The sequence below is a fragment of the Tachysurus vachellii genome, chromosome 9, assembly GCF_030014155.1.
Source record: "Tachysurus vachellii isolate PV-2020 chromosome 9, HZAU_Pvac_v1, whole genome shotgun sequence".
NCBI lineage: Eukaryota > Metazoa > Chordata > Actinopteri > Siluriformes > Bagridae > Tachysurus > Tachysurus vachellii.
This window is the reverse complement of record NC_083468.1, coordinates 12173048-12190195: the sequence shown is the minus strand read 5'-3', so window position 1 is coordinate 12190195 and position 17148 is coordinate 12173048. Positions and strand designations below refer to the sequence as shown.

Below are 17148 nucleotides of genomic sequence, written 5' to 3'. Positions count from 1 at the left end.
GACATCCAAAAGGGCTGTCTCTGTGGAATGAGCCACTTTAAAGCCAGACTGGTTGGGATCTTGGAGGTTGTTCCTGATGGTCACTTTGACAAAGCTCTAGCATTTCTCTGTGGAGAAAGGACAACCTTCCAGAAGAACAACAATCACTGCAGCACTCCACCAATCAGGTCTGAATGGTAGAGTGGCCTGACGGAAGCCACTCCTCAGTAAAAGCATATGATGGTCCACCTGGAGTTTGCCAAAAGGCACCTGAAGGACTCTCAAACCACAAGGAACAAAATTCTCTGATCTGAGGAAAAAATAATGAACTCTATGGCCTGAATAGCAAGCGTTGTATCTGGAAGAATCCAAGCACCGCTCATCACCTGGCCAATACCATCCTTACAGTGAAGCATGATGGTGGCAGTATCATGTTTTTCAGTGGCAGGAACTGGGAGACTAGTTTCGAAGGTTCATCTTCCAAGAGGACAACCCTGAGCACACAGCCAAGAAAACAAAAAAGTGGCTATGGGACAACTCTGTGAATGTCCTTGAGTGGCCCAGCCAGAGCCCAGACTTGAACCCGATTGAACATGGAAAATTCTGAAAATGGCTGTGTACCGATCCTCCCCATACAACCTGATCGAGCTCGAGAGGTCCTGCTGAGAAGAAGGGGAGAAACTGCCCAGAAATAGTTGTGCCAAGCTGGCAGCATCATACTCGAAAAGACTTGAGGCTGTAATAGCTGTAATTGCAAAGGTACATCAAAAAAGTATTGCGCAAAGGCTGTGAATACCTATTTTTAAAATTTTTATGGGGTGTTATTTGCAGAATCTTGAGGAAAATAATGAATTTAATACATTTTGGAATAAGGCTGTAACATAACAAAATGTAAAAAAAGTGAACTGCTGTGAATACTTTCCGCTTGCACTGTATCTGTTATAATAGCCAAATTTAAATTGCCGTTTTGTTAAATCCTTTTGTTTTAAATCAGGAAATGTTTCTTAAACTCATTGTTATACCAAACCAAACAGTGTTATACACCCAGTTTCACTGCTCTTGTGAAATCTAAAAAAAAATGAGGATCTCATTACACTGAAAAAACACATTTTTTGGTGTAGTAAAATATATTAGATTAACCCGAATGATTTCTACATAGTAATATTAACATTTATTGAATACTAGATTTTCCTAAGTAGAATTATAAATAAATACACAATTCATTCATGTACAAAATGTACTGTGTGGGACTAGTAAGTTTTATTAGATATTTTCTCGTATTATTTAAGTGTTTTATAGTCACTGCACATAGTCCTAAAAATACCAAGTAAATTTTAATCAAAAACTTTAGTGCATTCAAGTCTGCACATTGCACATGCGCCATTGGACAGGACACTCTTAACCGCGTTTTGGTTCAGAGGAGGGCTATTTCACATGGCTAGTTGAAGTAAGGAGAGTTATTTTTACATTTCTTCTGTAATTTGTGTCATTTTATAGGTCTGTGAGCATTTTTATAGTTTTTGTTAGGTGATTTTGTTGTATAATACTTTACTTAAGTAAAATAACGTTAATGTTAGGGGTCAACGTTACACTTTCAACGGTAATGAGGCCTAGAACATTCCATAGCCATTTACAAAGCATCGAGGCTCATACAGAAGTTTGTTTAAAACCAAACAAACTTCTGTATGAGCCTCGATGCTTTGTAAATGGGCCGTTTTTGCATTCCGTTTTTCTTAACGTTACACGTTATGCAATTGACTTACTAATCAGGCAGATTCCTATAGAAATACTTGATGCTGTGATCCAATTCGTAATATATAAATACATAATATAAAATATATTCACTGAAAAACGTAACCATATTATTTTCTATCATGGTAATGATATTTAAAGTACATGAATTTGATATTAGACATGAATAGATAACACGACACATTAGCTACGTTTAGTGCTGTGTTCAAAATAGCAGGTTCATAATATGCTGCAAAGGGAGAGTCATGAAGTTAGTGTGGATATCACGCTGCACGGGTCATGAAGTTAGTGTGGCTATCATGCTGCACGTGTCATGAAGTTAGCGTGGATATCATGCTGCACGAGTCATGAAGTTAGCGCGGATATCATGCTGCAAGAGTCATGAAGTTAAAGTAGCCTTGCACAAAAAAGACTGCATGTCGTCTGGTAAGCAATCCATAATAAAGCTACTGCGCAAATTTTAAATTCAATTTAAAAAAGCATGTTAAGTGCTATGGATACTAAGCAAGACAATGGATGATCATCGATTAACATAACACGTCGTGGAGAATAATCTGGCCTGGATACATAGAACAAGGTGACTCCAAAAACCCTGGGATGAACCTAAAAGTGAAAAAGTAAAACTGAATGGCTAATGTAAGTGCAGGAAATATTCCTCTTTAGATAGAACCAAATACTTGATGTTTCATTATGTGATTGACATTGCAGTTTAATTATTGCAGTATAAAAATTACTTAAGTCTGCATGCTGAACAACACTGCTTAGATATACAGTACTGTGCAAAAGTCTTATGCGTGCTAGTATTTTACCCCAAAAGAGGTTTTAAGCCAGTTAAGTTTTTCCTTTGCTGTATTGTGCCAGTATGAATTTTCAGTTTACATTTCTAAACATTCATTTTGTCATTATTTGTAATAATCCAGTGAGATTTTTGTATGCACAAGGAGACTGACAACAGCCGGTGCTACACACAGAGCTCTGATCTCATCATCATCAAATCTGTCTATTATTACATGAACACTGAGACAAACTAAATTCAGAAGAACTTAACTGGCTTAAAACCTCTTTTGGGGGTAAAAATACTAGCATGCCTAAGACTTTTGCACAGTTCAGTATGTGTTGACAACATTATTCTCTTCACAGAACCAAAGCATTGAGGTAAGACGTGAAGCTATTATCTGGAGCCCCATACTGTACCTTGGCGAAAAAGAAGAGGAACTTTTTGAAGAATGCCTAGTAAATCTTTTTTTGTGAAATTACATTTTAAATTGTGTTACCATAAAGTTAAGCATGAATTAAGAGACACACAAATTCTTAATATAATGCCATGTTCTACTAAACTATTTGAGGGTGTTTTACCACTACAAACCAAGTAATATTTCTTGTTAATTATATGCAGGAGTACAGTCGCAGTGACACCATGCAACACATCCTTAAGATTCTGGTGGTCTATGGAGCTGGTGTAGAGGATTCAGTGCACGTATCCATTATTCTCAAAGGCCGGGAGATCCTACCAGGATGTCACAACATGGCTAAAGCTTGTGCACTACTTATGGGGTTGATTTATGCCCTCAACCTTGTATATCCCAAAGCCCTGCACTTTGCTTTTGAGGTGTTTCAAAAACTTTTTCTTGAACTGGATGGGGTTAAGTTGTCCTCTAAAGTTCAAACTTTACAGTCCAAGCTGCTGTCTTAAAGTGTGTTTGTGATGGCAAGTTCTGCACATTCTTGGATGCCATTACAACACCCCAACTCAGTGTTCCATTCTGCATGTTCTGGTGAACCCTTTGCATAAATACCTTATTTTGGGTTGTTCTGTTGTTTTGAACTTGTTTCCTTCACTTTGGTACATAATTTGTACTTTTGCCAATTTGTACTAAATCATTGTACTACTACAAAAAAAATTAATTGCATTTAACCAGTGTGATTTGTGTTGAAAGCATAGACAAAGTGATTACATTTATTTGGTAATATTATTATTATTAATAATGTTTACTTAATTATTACTACAAAATAAAATAAAAAAACAGTAAATGCAAACTACCCTAAAAAAGTAAATAAGTTTTATTAAATATTTCTAGTACAGCAATGCTACACACTTTGAAAAAATCTAATAGACTTTACATAAATAATTCCAATAAATTTAACTTCTAAAATAAAAATAATTAAGTAACATTTTTCTTAATTTTTTTAACAAACATTTCATGGATTATCATGTAGATTTTAATTGATTTTGCTAGGTAATTGATACTTGAAATTAGGTAGTAAATTTTACTTAAAAAAGTTCGTGCAAATTGTTATGAGGATTTTTTTTAGTAAATTTTACAAGTTTGTTTTTTCAGTGTATGAGACAGCCTAAATGTTTGTCACTTATTGAAATGGCTGTTGTAGTTTAAACAGACTTGATAAAATAATTAATTTTCACAAAAGCTTTTATGAAACAATTTCCATTATGTTATTTTCCGTTATTTTCCATTTTCCGTTATTTTCCATTTGTGAACTTTTTTGTGATGTGCACTTAAGTATCAGTTACATTCTCAATTAGTGTGATATGGCTCTCCGATTAACTCTTTTTTTAATTTATTTTTATTTTTTATAGATTTACATTGGTACAGATATCTCATTGTGGCATATACAATCACCCATCATACAATCATCAGCTGGTAGGTCAAAAGATCAGTGATGGGCAGAATAAACAGGAATGATAAAGTAAAGATAATCAGTATACGTTCTCAAGAAAATTCCAAAGCAGGGACCAGATATACCAGAAATCATTAGATCTCTTACATAAGTCACAAGTCAATTGTTCCAAAGGATAAAGAGATAAATAATTGGGAATAAGGCAAAGGTTTTACTGATCTGAACCATTTTATGTACTTCTTTGGGATGCTTTTCTTGAACTTGTGCCATGAAAAACTAATTGAATAGTCATGATTTAATGAGTCGAAATTATTCTAATATTTTTTCATTGCAAGTGTTATTTTTAACACTACACAGTGTTATATTAACACAAATATTTGACATTATAGACAGTATATTTTTTATTCTGTATAGAGTAGGACCATATATGCTCACAAAGTGTTAAATGAACGCTTATTGATTTTATGGCACAGTAACAGGACCTTGGTGAAGAATTCACTTACATGCAGTGTAATATTGATCCAAACGGGTAGCGGGGTGCTTTAGTTAAGCAGACCAGGCGACTGATGAGTTGACCAGGAAACTTTATAAAATCAACCCTGACGTTTTCAGTATTATAATATCATGAGTCCAGTTACCTGTTCTTGGTGTTAGTCTTTAACCTTAAATCTTCATAGATATGAAATAGAGCACTAATGCAAACTTCTTCGTTCGAAGGTTTTGAAACGCATGGAATCACGTGACACTTTCGTCAATCTCCTGTTATTGCTCAGGCGCAAGGCAATTTCTGGACAATTTCACGTTAGAACACCGCTAACCTTTATTTAATCAATAGCCTGACTCTCACATTAACGAGGTTGCACGCGTCCTCGCGTCAGTTCAGACGACGCTCACGGCTAGGGTGCTAATACACTTGGGTTTCTCATATTTCGCCGTGCTTTATCTCTTCGTGACGCAAACAAGCAGGCTGCGGTTTATTGCTCCTTAATCGTGGGGATCACTCGCTCGAATAAGAAAATGTAAGGAACCTGCCGAACCTGCATTTTGCATTTTGTCCGCGAAAATGCAGAAGGGAATGAGACTCAATGATGGCCACATCACATACCTGGGTCTTTTGGCAAAAAAGGACGGCACGAGGCGGGGCTGCCTAAGTAAGAAGAGCTCGGACAACACGAAATGGCACACCAAATGGTTTGCGCTGCTGCAAAACATGCTGTTTTATTTCGAGGGTGAGTCAAGCTCTCGGCCCTCCGGATTGTACCTGTTGGAGGGTTGCGTGTGTGACCGGTCGCCATCGCCTAAGCCATCGCTCTCCGCCAAGGAGTGCTTAGAAAAACAGGTATGACTAAAAGGAGGACAATTTGCTGTTTTGCGTCTTTATCACTTTTTAATATCAATTCTGGTTCCATGGTCAGGTAAAAATAAAATGGTGGTTTTATTTCTAAACGTCCTTTTTAGAGACCTTTTAATGATGGTAAGAACGATAAGCAATTAGGACTGCTTTCTCATGTATGCAGTTTATTCAAACGCCACGTCTGGTTTTGTTACATCTCCCCTAACGTGGGGGTTGGGAGGTGGAACTATATTGCACTGTACTATATAATAGGAGGTTACATAATAAGCATACACTGTCTTAGATAAACTCTGTTATTATTGATATTAAACAATTGGAAACAAAGATTGAAAACAAATTTGGTGGATGTGTGTTTAAATTGTTGTATCGGATTAATTTGTCAAATTCTGTCTAATTCCTGACCAAAATGTCCAAGAGTAGGCTTGATGCTCTTTTTTCCAAGAGAGTGACTGATGCTACGGAAGGCACTTGATAAATCCCAGAGTCGCCATCATGCGGAAAAGTGGTGTCGAATTTAGTGTATGTTTGACGGAGTAATTTTATTCCGGCAAGGTTATTAATAGCAGCATACCTTGGCAACCGTATCTAACAAACCTTTCTGATATTGGGGTTTAAGACACACTCTTGGTCAGCGTTTCTTCATTCTCGCTAAAGCTTTGCTAATTTTTTATATTTTATTTTTCAGTTGACAGACATAGTTTATAAAACCCTTTAAACCATTTTATGAAATTCATGTCATTCAGTTCAATTCTATTTATACAGTGCTTTTGACAGTTAATATAGATATTAAATTTAGATCCTGCAATGGTGCCACTTCTATAGGGGCAGGGGACCAGGGCCAGTCCCTAATTAAACATTCAACAAATGTTAATCTCCTCCTTATTCATAACTCTATTCATTTTAAATTCCATTGGAATTCTAATGCAACCCACAACCCACTTTTGAGTCTGTGTGTGTGTGTGTGTGTGTGTGTGTGTGTGTATATATACACGTTCAGTACCCAGTTTATTGGCTATTGGTTAACCTAACACTATTTACAGAACAGTATACAGTCAAATCTGGACACCTGACCATCATATCCACAGGTGGTCAATAACAGTGACAATGCCATTGGCACAAAGTGGTCCCTAAAGACTCAAAGGTGAGTTGGAAAGCCTTACTAATGCACTTGCTAAGTGCTTGTGCTTTATTAGTGTGCCATATTAGTGTACATTATTATGTGCCATATTTAAAAAAAAAAAATCTACTGGAAACTTTCCCAGTGGAAGCAGTTATACTGTATCAGCTATGAGGAGACCAACTTCATATTATTGACCATAGATTTGGAATGGCATGATCAATAAGCAAAAAAGGGTTTGATGATCAGGTGTCCACAGACTTTTGGTTATATGATGTAGATTCACTTTCTTGGTATACAGACAGTTTAAAGAGAAAAAAAAAAGAAACAGTTCCATCATTTCCAATCTATTGGTGGTAATAACATTACAGGAGGTGCAGAACTGCATTTCTTTCTGTGTCTCACTCACATTTATAGCCTTAAACCCCACCCCAAAGTACCATACATACATACCATGTCCATAATGTAATGCATCTATATATTAATCCTTTATAACAATAGTGGATGCCAATGTTTTTATTTCACTTTTTTTTGGTTATTCACAAAACTTTAAAAGTTTTTAATGGTTTGAAAGAAATGTTCTTTGCACTGGTTATCCTTATCTATTTTGCATTCCTCTTGCAGCTTCAATTTAGCACAAACTGTGTTGCACATGGATGTTAACATAAAAACTGTACATATTTGTGCATGCAAAGATTACAGAAATGCATTTTCCATAAAAAATAAAATAAAATAAACCAATGTTATATTTAACATAAAAAATGTTGGCTCTATAAATATTCATCCTTTTGATAATTGTCCTGCAAGGGTTCAATATCTGCTGTTTATACAAATCAACAAGCCTGTTCTATCCATTTAATGTCCCTATTTATTATCATCTGCATTTGCACAACTTCTGGTTCCTATGGCAACTCCTATTTGCATTTGAAAAAGAAAACCAGTGTGTCTCATAGAGTTGTGTTGCTTCCTTCTCAATAATACTAACACTGCTTATGCCAAATTTGGAAAAGTTATGCTGCATTAGGCAGGTAAATGTCTCTGTCTTGTTTATTTTTTCATTTTTATACATATTTAAATAGGTAGAGCTGCCTTTCTGTGAGTGCATACTGTAATCATATTAGCCTCTAGCCCTGTTTTAAGGCAGGTGAAACTATATATAAATCTTTATTACAGCTTTGCTGTCAGTATAGCAAAAGCCAATGCACTGATAACTACAAATTTACTAGTACATTGCACTGTCTCATTGGCTGTTCTAGCACAGGTCTAACTCAAAAACAAGGTGTTATGGGTGACGAGACTTTTTTTTACCTTTGTCATATAGCCAAATTATGCATTTAGAAATGTATTGTGTGAGTTGTGGAGTAATGTATTATGACTATTTGAATTAAGTTCAGGACATATTTGCTTATGATGAAAATGACAATTGACCCTGGTTCATGAAAATAACTGTAGCTTATAGCATTACAGAAAATGTTATAGATGGCAGGTGGCAGGTGATTCAAATTCAGTTTTTTTGTATAGCACATTTAACAATTCAAATGGTCTTAAAGCAGCTTTACAAAAGTATGGAAACAGAAGAGAGAGAGAGAGGAAAAAAATTATCTGTAAATATATATATATATATATTGTCGCTGTCAGACGGAATCCTCGTACCTCCAAAACCATTACTTTTCAGGAAATTTAAAAAAGCGCTGTACCTTATCTGAGTGCACAGGGTTTAGTCCGCGTTGCAGTGGATTGTCTTGCGCTAAATTCCTGTCTTCAGACGAGCACCAGAACTAGCGGGGGTCAAGATTTTTTTTTCTTTGAGCCCAGTGTTTTGAAGTCATTTACCTCAGAAGACGTGTTGATTCGTTGCGACTCTTCTTAATAACTTGTAAAAATAACAGACCCACGTGGGGACTGACCAATAGCATCGATATGTGAAAAAATATGAAATTGACCAAATTTGGACATACGAGGTTTCCGCCCGACAGCGACGATATAACAAATAATGATAAAAATATATAAATTAATATATACATTTATTTACAATTAAAGTTTAAAATTAATTTTAAAATATTAATTTAAAATAAAAAAAAAAAACATATACCTCTATTCCCTAATGAGCAAGCCGGAGGTGACAGGCGGCAAGGAAAAACTCTCTAAGATGATATGAGGAAGAAACCTTTAGAGAAACCAGGCTCAGAAAGGAACCCATCCTCATTTGGGTGACACTGGACAATAAATAATGTAAATGTAAATAATGTCCTTTCTACAACAGTTTATCATTGTACAGCCGAGAGCTCCTGAGGAACTAATGGGTTAGCGCAAAAACTTTGAGTTCAGCACTGACAACATTGGTTCAAAGGCATGACAGTCTCGGGGCGGCTCCATCCACAACAATCCCATGAGTCACTGGCTGACCATGCAAATCAATCCCTGGCAGGGTGGCCACCGGGCGACGAGACTTCAACCAGGGTAGAGCATCAGGATTGATGACATAGCTCCGTAAGAAGAGATGATCAGGCTAGGAACTCAGAAAACCGAGAGCTCGGGAGTGGAATAAATAGCTTGCCAGAGAGAGAGAGAGAATTGTTAGGTATGATTGTAATCAGTTGATGGCCTAGAGCCAGAAGGTGACAAAGACATGAGGCCTTCCTGGGAAGAAAGCGTTCCACCACTCCAGAGTCTGCAAACCTGAGCGACTTGCGAGGGTGCTAAGCCGACAGCAACCAGACATCCCAGTTCACCAAAAACTCATTACCCCTCCAGATCTGCTCTTTTACCTAAGAAAAGCTATTCATAAAAAGCTATGCTAAACAAATTTGTTTTTAGCCTGGACTTAAACACTGAGACTGTGTCTGAGTCCCGAACACTAATTGGAAATCTGTTCCATAACTGTGGGGCTCTGTGAGAAAAAGCTCTGCCCCTGCTGTATCCTTTTGTACTTGAGGTACTACCAAATAGCCTGCACCTTTTGATCGAGGTAGGCATGATGGATCATAAAAAACAAAAGATCACTCAGGTACTGTGGCACAAGATTATTAAGTACTTTATAGGTTAGTAATAGTATTTTATAATCAATACAAAACTTGACTGGGAGCCAATACAATGAGGATATGTTCATATCTTTTAGTTCTAGTTATGACTAACTGGAGCTTGTTTATGCTGAGCTACAACCCTTTCTAGGATATTGGAGATAAAGGGGAGGTTTCATATTGGCCTATAGTTGGACAGCTGGCTTGGGTCAAGGTCAGGTTTTTTAATCAAAGATTTGATAACCACCAGCTAAAAAAAATTCAGCACATAGCCAGTGCTAAGGGTTGGATAGCTGCTGGTAGTATCTGTTGTAGGGCACTCTAGGGAATCAGACACGGAAAAAGGCAGACATAGGCGGGAGATATTTGAAAAAACTCAGTATTAAGGGTTTATTGAAACAAATTGGTGGTGTAGGGTGTGTGACGGGGAGTGAAGGAGACATTGCAGTCCCAAAAAGAAAGGCAGACGTCTCCAAAGCGTAGAGGGAGAGTAGGATTTCAACCCAGGAGCATGGCTCAGCAGGCAGGTGGCGAGTCTTCTGGCAAATCTGTGGGGAAAAATAAGGGAGGCAAAGACAGCACATTAGTAATCCTGTCCTACTCTATCTTACCTACCTCTAGCTGCTGAGCCTGGCACTCTGCTGTGTCTCCTAGCCAGAGTTTGAGTGCCACATATGCCCCTTTTCCACCGAGGCAGTTTGAGTGCTGGTTCGGAGCCAGAGCCTAATTTAGAACCAGTTCTTTCTTTTTCGACAGCCAAAGCACCGGCTCTGAACCAGGAAAAGTGGTTCTTAAGTAGCACCAAAATGCTGCTGGTCTAGACTTAAGAACCGCTTGCGTTAGGGGCTGTGGGCGGGGCTACTGTTAGCGCATTTGATCATGTACCTTAAGTATGCTAATGTTTAATACACTTTTACTTTACCCCGATATGATACATTATCAGCACACATGATAGTAAGTAGCTACTTGCTAAGTCTAACTTTTTTCTGTGTTAATGATAAAATAATGTTATGTACTTTCTTGATTACAACCTCCGTTTATACAAATTACATGGAGCTGCATGTACACGTTGGATTCGCCGCATTTGGATGCTAATGTAGGTTCACAAAGCCATGAGCATTAACAGTAAAGCAACATCCGCCATTGTTGATGTGTTTGTGTTTGCCGCTGCTGCGCTAAAGTTGCTGGCACACGTGACACGTATACAGTGACGTCAGACTCGGCCCTGTGATGGCTCTCTAGCCGGTGGAACGACAGACCGGTTCTTAGAAGGTTCACCAGTGGAACCAACTTTGAACCAGCACCAGAGCTAGCTCTGAACCAGCACCCGGTTCTTTTTGGTGGAAAAGGGGCAATAGGCGCCGCTGATTGGTTTCCCACTTTCGGTGGGAATTCAGCCTCCCCGCCTTGCACTCTGAACGGATAATAGCTATGAAGGCTTTCCTTCCATGCTTATTGGAATACTGATAATTTAGTTTGATGACATTTATGTTCTAATTTCCTATTTGATAAAGTTTGTGTGTTGTCATTGTACCAGGGTGCTTTCCTTACTTTCCTTTTAAGTAGAGCTACAATATCTAGGTTGTAGCGAAACACTCTAAACAGTCAGTCACCCGATCAAGTTCTGTGGGGACAGATGGTGATCCAATCATGGATGATAATTCTGGTAGACTGTTGGTAAATCTCTCTGCAGTAGTAGATGTAAATGTACGTTTAACACGGTGACATGGCAAGTGTCTGAAGCTCAATTTAAATGAAATGAGAGAGCTTCTGTTTGAGGCACTGTGGCTATATTTCTTTTATATTTAATCCAAGGGTTAGAACGAGATCAAGAATGTGACCTCCATTATGAGTGGGTCTGATTACATTCTGGTTAACCCCTACCAAAGCTAAGATGGAAACACTTGCTGTTCTCAGAGGATCTTCTAACTTATCAAAATGAATATTAAAGTCTCTGACAATTACTGCTTTGTCTAATGAAACAATTAGGTTTGAAATGAAATCTGAAAATTCAAAGAGGAATTCTGTATATAACAATTATAGTTACTGACTGTATTGTTATGTTAGTATGAAGAACTTCAAATGACTTTAACATATGTCTAGATTCTTGCTTGACACCTAGCTTATCATCATGAATAACTGCAACACCTCCTCCCCTGCCTGTTAGGTGTGGCTGATCTATATAACTATAACCGGGTGGACAAGCTTCGTTTATTGCGACAAACCATTTTGACGCATGTTTCTGTTAAACACAGAACACTAAACTTCTGATCAGTGATCATTTCATTAGCCAAAAGATCTTTAGATGCAAGAGATCTTATATTTAACAGTCCTAGATTCATATCAAAGGTGCCGGCTGTGCATTCACTATGATCTAATTTTATGCTAATAAGGTTACTAAAACAAATTTTCTGAGTGTTTATAGTTTTTTTGTTTTTTGTCCTATTTGCACTAGATAGGTGTGTCAATGTCCAAACATTGGGTGCTTTTTGCATTCGGTGGTTCATTAGTGGCATTTTGGTGGATGACCTTATCCAGAGCAACTTAGATTTCCCCCTCATTTAATTTCATTTTTATACAACTAAGTATTTGCGGTTTAAGGGCCTTGCTCAAGGGCCCAGCAGTGGCAGCTTGGTGGACCTTGGGATTCAAACATTTTGAGTAGTAATTCAACACCTTAACCACTAAGCTACAGCATCCCAAACATCCCTGAAAGTGGTGACATGAATCAGGATGATAATGCACTAATATACACAGCAGAACTGGTGACAGAGTGGTTTCATGAACATGGCAGTAAGGTTAAACATCTTCCAAGATCTGCAAGTATGAGTTCAGTGTCCTGATTATTACCCTATAATAGGAAGGTGATTGACAGGACATGTAATTGTTAGTCTGGTGAATCTGAACAACAGAGAGTATGGATGTGGTAGTTCTCAGAGGCATGTTTATAGGCCACACTGGATTCTGAGATGTGTATTTGAATACCTATTCTGGTGTCAACATTAGGGGTGGGCGATATAGCTTCTAAATTATATCATGATATTTCAAGAACATTTGTGATAATGATATTTATGACAGTATAGAAAAAAATTTGGAACAATATTTTATTGGCAATTGCAGCTGGCAATTGCATTTTGCATCCAATAAGCGTTCATTGATGACAGACTACCTAATTTGATGTGTACATTTATTGTCGTAAAGTGGCAGCAGCAGCATTATAGTGCTATAGTAGTGACAATCACACAGCATGAGTCAAACTTAAACACAGTACAAACCTATCCTTGGTATGAGTTGGTAGTGTTTTCCCTATAAAACGGGACTCCTTAACACTTGTTTAACAGTAACTAAAGTAATTTAACCTTGTAACTTATCAGGAGCCTGCACAATATTGTCACCTAATAAAATTGACCTAAAATTTTAAGTTTAAATGTAAACAAACAGCAGCAAAAGGTAAAACCTTCAAAATGTTAAACACACTACTGCCTATAAAAATAAAATAAAAATGCTATCAAAACTTAAGTAACAGTTAAATCAAATGAGGTAGAATATCAGTGCTGAAACTGTTGCATTGCTTCTAATTCTTTGTGCAAACAAAATGGAAGTCAGGTTAGAATGTCAGTGCTGGAACTGTACAAGTGAACAATTAAGAGTTAACTAGCCATCGATGTGGCAGACACATCACAGTCAGAGCTTTAGATTCTTTGTCATGAACACCAGATATTCACTGATGTTGGCCTAAGAGCAGATCTTTGACAAGTTACTATATTCACATTAGTGCTGAATAGCCTTTCTGGGGCAGCGCTAGTGGCAGGGATGCAGAAGTATTTCTTAGCTAAACGGCTGATCTGAGGAAAGTTCACCTCATGCATCTTCCACCACATAAGGGGATCACTCTCTCTGTCTGCTGGTGAACAGTTCAAGTAGCTGTTATTCAGCTGTGATTTTCTCTATCTCAGACACGGCTGTTTTCTCTGTTGCTGCATTTGTGGTTGAGGCAAAAAAAATCCATTGATGATAGCGTAGCGGCTAATTTGTCGCGGAATATCGCTGGCATAATTTGTGCTCCGATGCTCGGTTGAGTCATTTGTTACTTTTGGGCTGCACATCACTAGCTGCTAGTATCTCCTCCTCGTGTACCTTCATAGCTTGTTTGTACGCGAAGGTGTGCTTTTATTTCAAGTGTTGAAACAAGTTCGTTGTGTTTCCTCCTTTAGCGGTAACACTTGCATTGTTTGCAAAAAAATATGCTTTGTTGGAGGTCTAACCTCTTGTAACCAAACCACCTCCATACTATTGAAGTAGCTCCCTTTTTCGGTACTAAATCTTTGTAATTGGAGGCTGACATGCTGCTCTTGCTTTTAGGTGTTGTTGCTGTGTGTGCAAGGGAACGTAAATACACCATATGTCATTGCGTCGCAGCCGTTGATATATCATTGTTATCGCGAGATGACACTTTTTTATCATGTAAAACATTACACTGTTGTTTTCATGGACGGTATGATATGGCACACCCCTAGTCAACATGGCAGGTGGCGCATTAATCAGAGACATTAATCAGAGACATGTCTCTTCGAGACAGGACAAGATGGCGCCTGTGTGTTGGGCACGCCGTCTGTCGCTCTCGTGTTTGTGTGTTTGGTTGTCTGCTTTGTTTTTAAACTGTTACTCGCTTTTAACCTACGACCGCCAAACACTATTGGATATCCGAAACTCTGTTGCTAAATCTCTCACTAACCAAAACACCTCTGAGTTGAACTGCTTTTTCAACTACACATACGAGTCCATCAAACCGCCTTTACCTGAATGCTTTTGCCGGTGGCCTCTCAACATCACCCGGAGAAAGCGAAGGAGGAAACGGGGCAACCGCGGAGGTTACATCGTGAAGCTAAAAGCTCATCTGCGGGCAAACTTTCTCGCGGATCCTTCCTACGTACCGATGTATGGCGGCCATGCGCTTCGGCGCCCGCTAGATATGTCACACAGGTGCCTTCGTTTTGTCTCACCCTCGCATCCGAGCCCTGATCATTACCGTGCTTGCCATGCCGGTATCCACCGAATTGGTCTCGGCTCCTGGGGTCGAGGAGTTACACACAACAATCTTCGCAAGTTGAAGAGAGCATCCTCTTCACCTGTTACCTTCTCCTCACCGAAGATGGCATTATTGAATGCCCGTTCGCTGGTGAATAAGACTTTTTTAATAAATGACTTCTACTCTTCCCACAACCTGGACTTTATGTTCATCACGGAATCCTGGATAAAGGTTGGTGATTTAACGCCGTTTTCTGACCTGATCCCCGCAGATTGTACATTTTTTAACACGCCTCGTCCGAGCGGACGCGGAGGTGGAATAGTTACCATTTTAAAGAGCTCTCTATCTGAACGCTGTCGTCTAACTCCAATTATGACATTTACCAGCTTTGAAGTTCAGTTACTTCATTTGGACTGGAATGGTCCAGTTTGTTTAGGGGTGATCTATCGTCCTCCACATTCGACGGACTTTATACAGCATCTCACTGAACTAATTGGCAATATTGCTGTGAGTTATGATCGCTTTTTATTGGTGGGCGATTTCAACGTGCATGTTTGCTGTCCGTCTATCCCCCATTCACATGACTTTTTGAACTTGCTCGAAACCCCACCCACATCCAGGGACATACGCTTGATCTGGTTCTATCTTATGGACTTGATGTGCCTGATATTGTGCTTTCTGATATTATGATCTCGGATCATAAGCCTATATTATTCTCCTTGTCTCTTCCAGTCATCTCTCACTTTTCTAATATGTCTGAAAGTGTTTCACGTTTTTATTCTCCACAGTTTAGCATTAATTTTAACTCGTATTTTGCCAAATGCTGCTCACAGTTGCTCCTGGAGCAGCCATTACCTGACTTGGATGCTGACCAACATCTTGGTATCTTAAATTCTGCCTGGCTTGAGACCGCAAATGCAACTGCTCCTCTCAAACCTTGCAAGAAAAAATTAAAATCTGTAGTTTGGCAAAACGCTGAGACTCGTCTCCAAAGACAACTTTGCAGAAAGGCAGAACGTAAATGGAAAAAGGACAGGCTGCATGTTTCTCTTCAGATATTTAGAGACGCTCTTACATCTTACCAGACTTTAGCCAAATCTGTGAAAGCTGCTTATTTCTCTAATCTAATTGAAAGAAACCACTCTAAACCTAAGGTTTTGTTTTCTATCATTAAATCCGTGACAAATCCTTCTGTTAAATCTATGCCTTTTTCCTCTGTTGCTGTCTGTGAAGGCTTTTCGAGATTCTTTAGTGACAAAATCACTAAACTAAGACTAAGTGTTCACCCCACTATAACTCCTATCTCTTCCCCAATCACATCAAAGGTCTCTGCATTTTTTAAAGCTTTTGAGCTCATCAACCTCCAGCAACTGAAGGAGGTGATTGTGAACCTCAAGCCCTCATTTTGTCCTAGTGACATAATTCACCCAAAATTTTTAAATCAAATCTTTCACTCAATTGGTCCAGGCCTGCTGTCTCTGATCAACAAGTGCCTGCAAACTGGCTCAGTCCCTGCCAACCTTAAGGTTGCCACTGTTACTCCCTTGCTCAAGAAGCCTTCACTGGACCCCTCCATTCAAAAAAACTTTCGACCTATCTCTGGCTTGCCTTTCACGTCAAAAATTCTGGAGAAAATTGTGCTAAATCAACTCCAAAGTTTTCTGAATAACAATTGTATCTATGAGGTCTTTCAATCGGGTTTTAAGTCTGCTCACAGTACTGAGTCTGCCCTTTTGAGAGTTTTAAATGACATCTACCTTTCTACTGACTCCGGAGACTCTGTGGTTCTTATTCTCTTAGATTTATCAGCTGCTTTTGATACCATAGACCACTCCCTTTTATTATCAAGGCTCGAGACCTGGGTAGGTCTAAAAGATAATGTTTTGAGCTGGTTTCAATCATACCTATCTGACAGAAAGTTCATAGTGAAACTGGGTAACTTTTCCTCCTCCCCCGCCGCGCTGTCCTCTGGCCTTCCACAAGGCTCAATTTTAGCTCCCTCTTTGTTCTCGTTATAAATACTACCCCTGGGCTCTATTTTCCGGAAACATGATGTATCCTTTCATTTCTATGCTGATGACACTCAGATCTACTTACCAATTAGGAAAAATAACCCTTTAGCAATCTCATCTCTTCTAAAATGTTTAGAAGAGGTTAAAGTATGGCTGGCACAAAATTTTCTGTTTTTAAATGAAGAAAAGACTGAGGTAATAATGTTTAGCCCAAATGAGAACTCTCAGTCCTCTAGCATCAACCTAGA

General features: G+C 38.5%; 1 protein-coding gene across 2 annotated transcripts in view; it reads left to right on the top strand.

Moving 5' to 3' along the window:
• Positions 1–5153: 5153 nt before the first annotated feature.
• The window catches only part of rasgrf1 (Ras protein specific guanine nucleotide releasing factor 1), a 148126-nt gene continuing 136131 nt past the window's right edge, over positions 5154–17148 (top strand). For both annotated transcript variants that reach the window (XM_060877709.1, XM_060877708.1), the window contains exon 1: positions 5154–5707. In XM_060877709.1, coding sequence (XP_060733692.1) covers positions 5432–5707 — 276 coding nt within the window. In that variant the 5' untranslated portion in view covers positions 5154–5431. The remainder of the gene's footprint in view (positions 5708–17148) is intronic.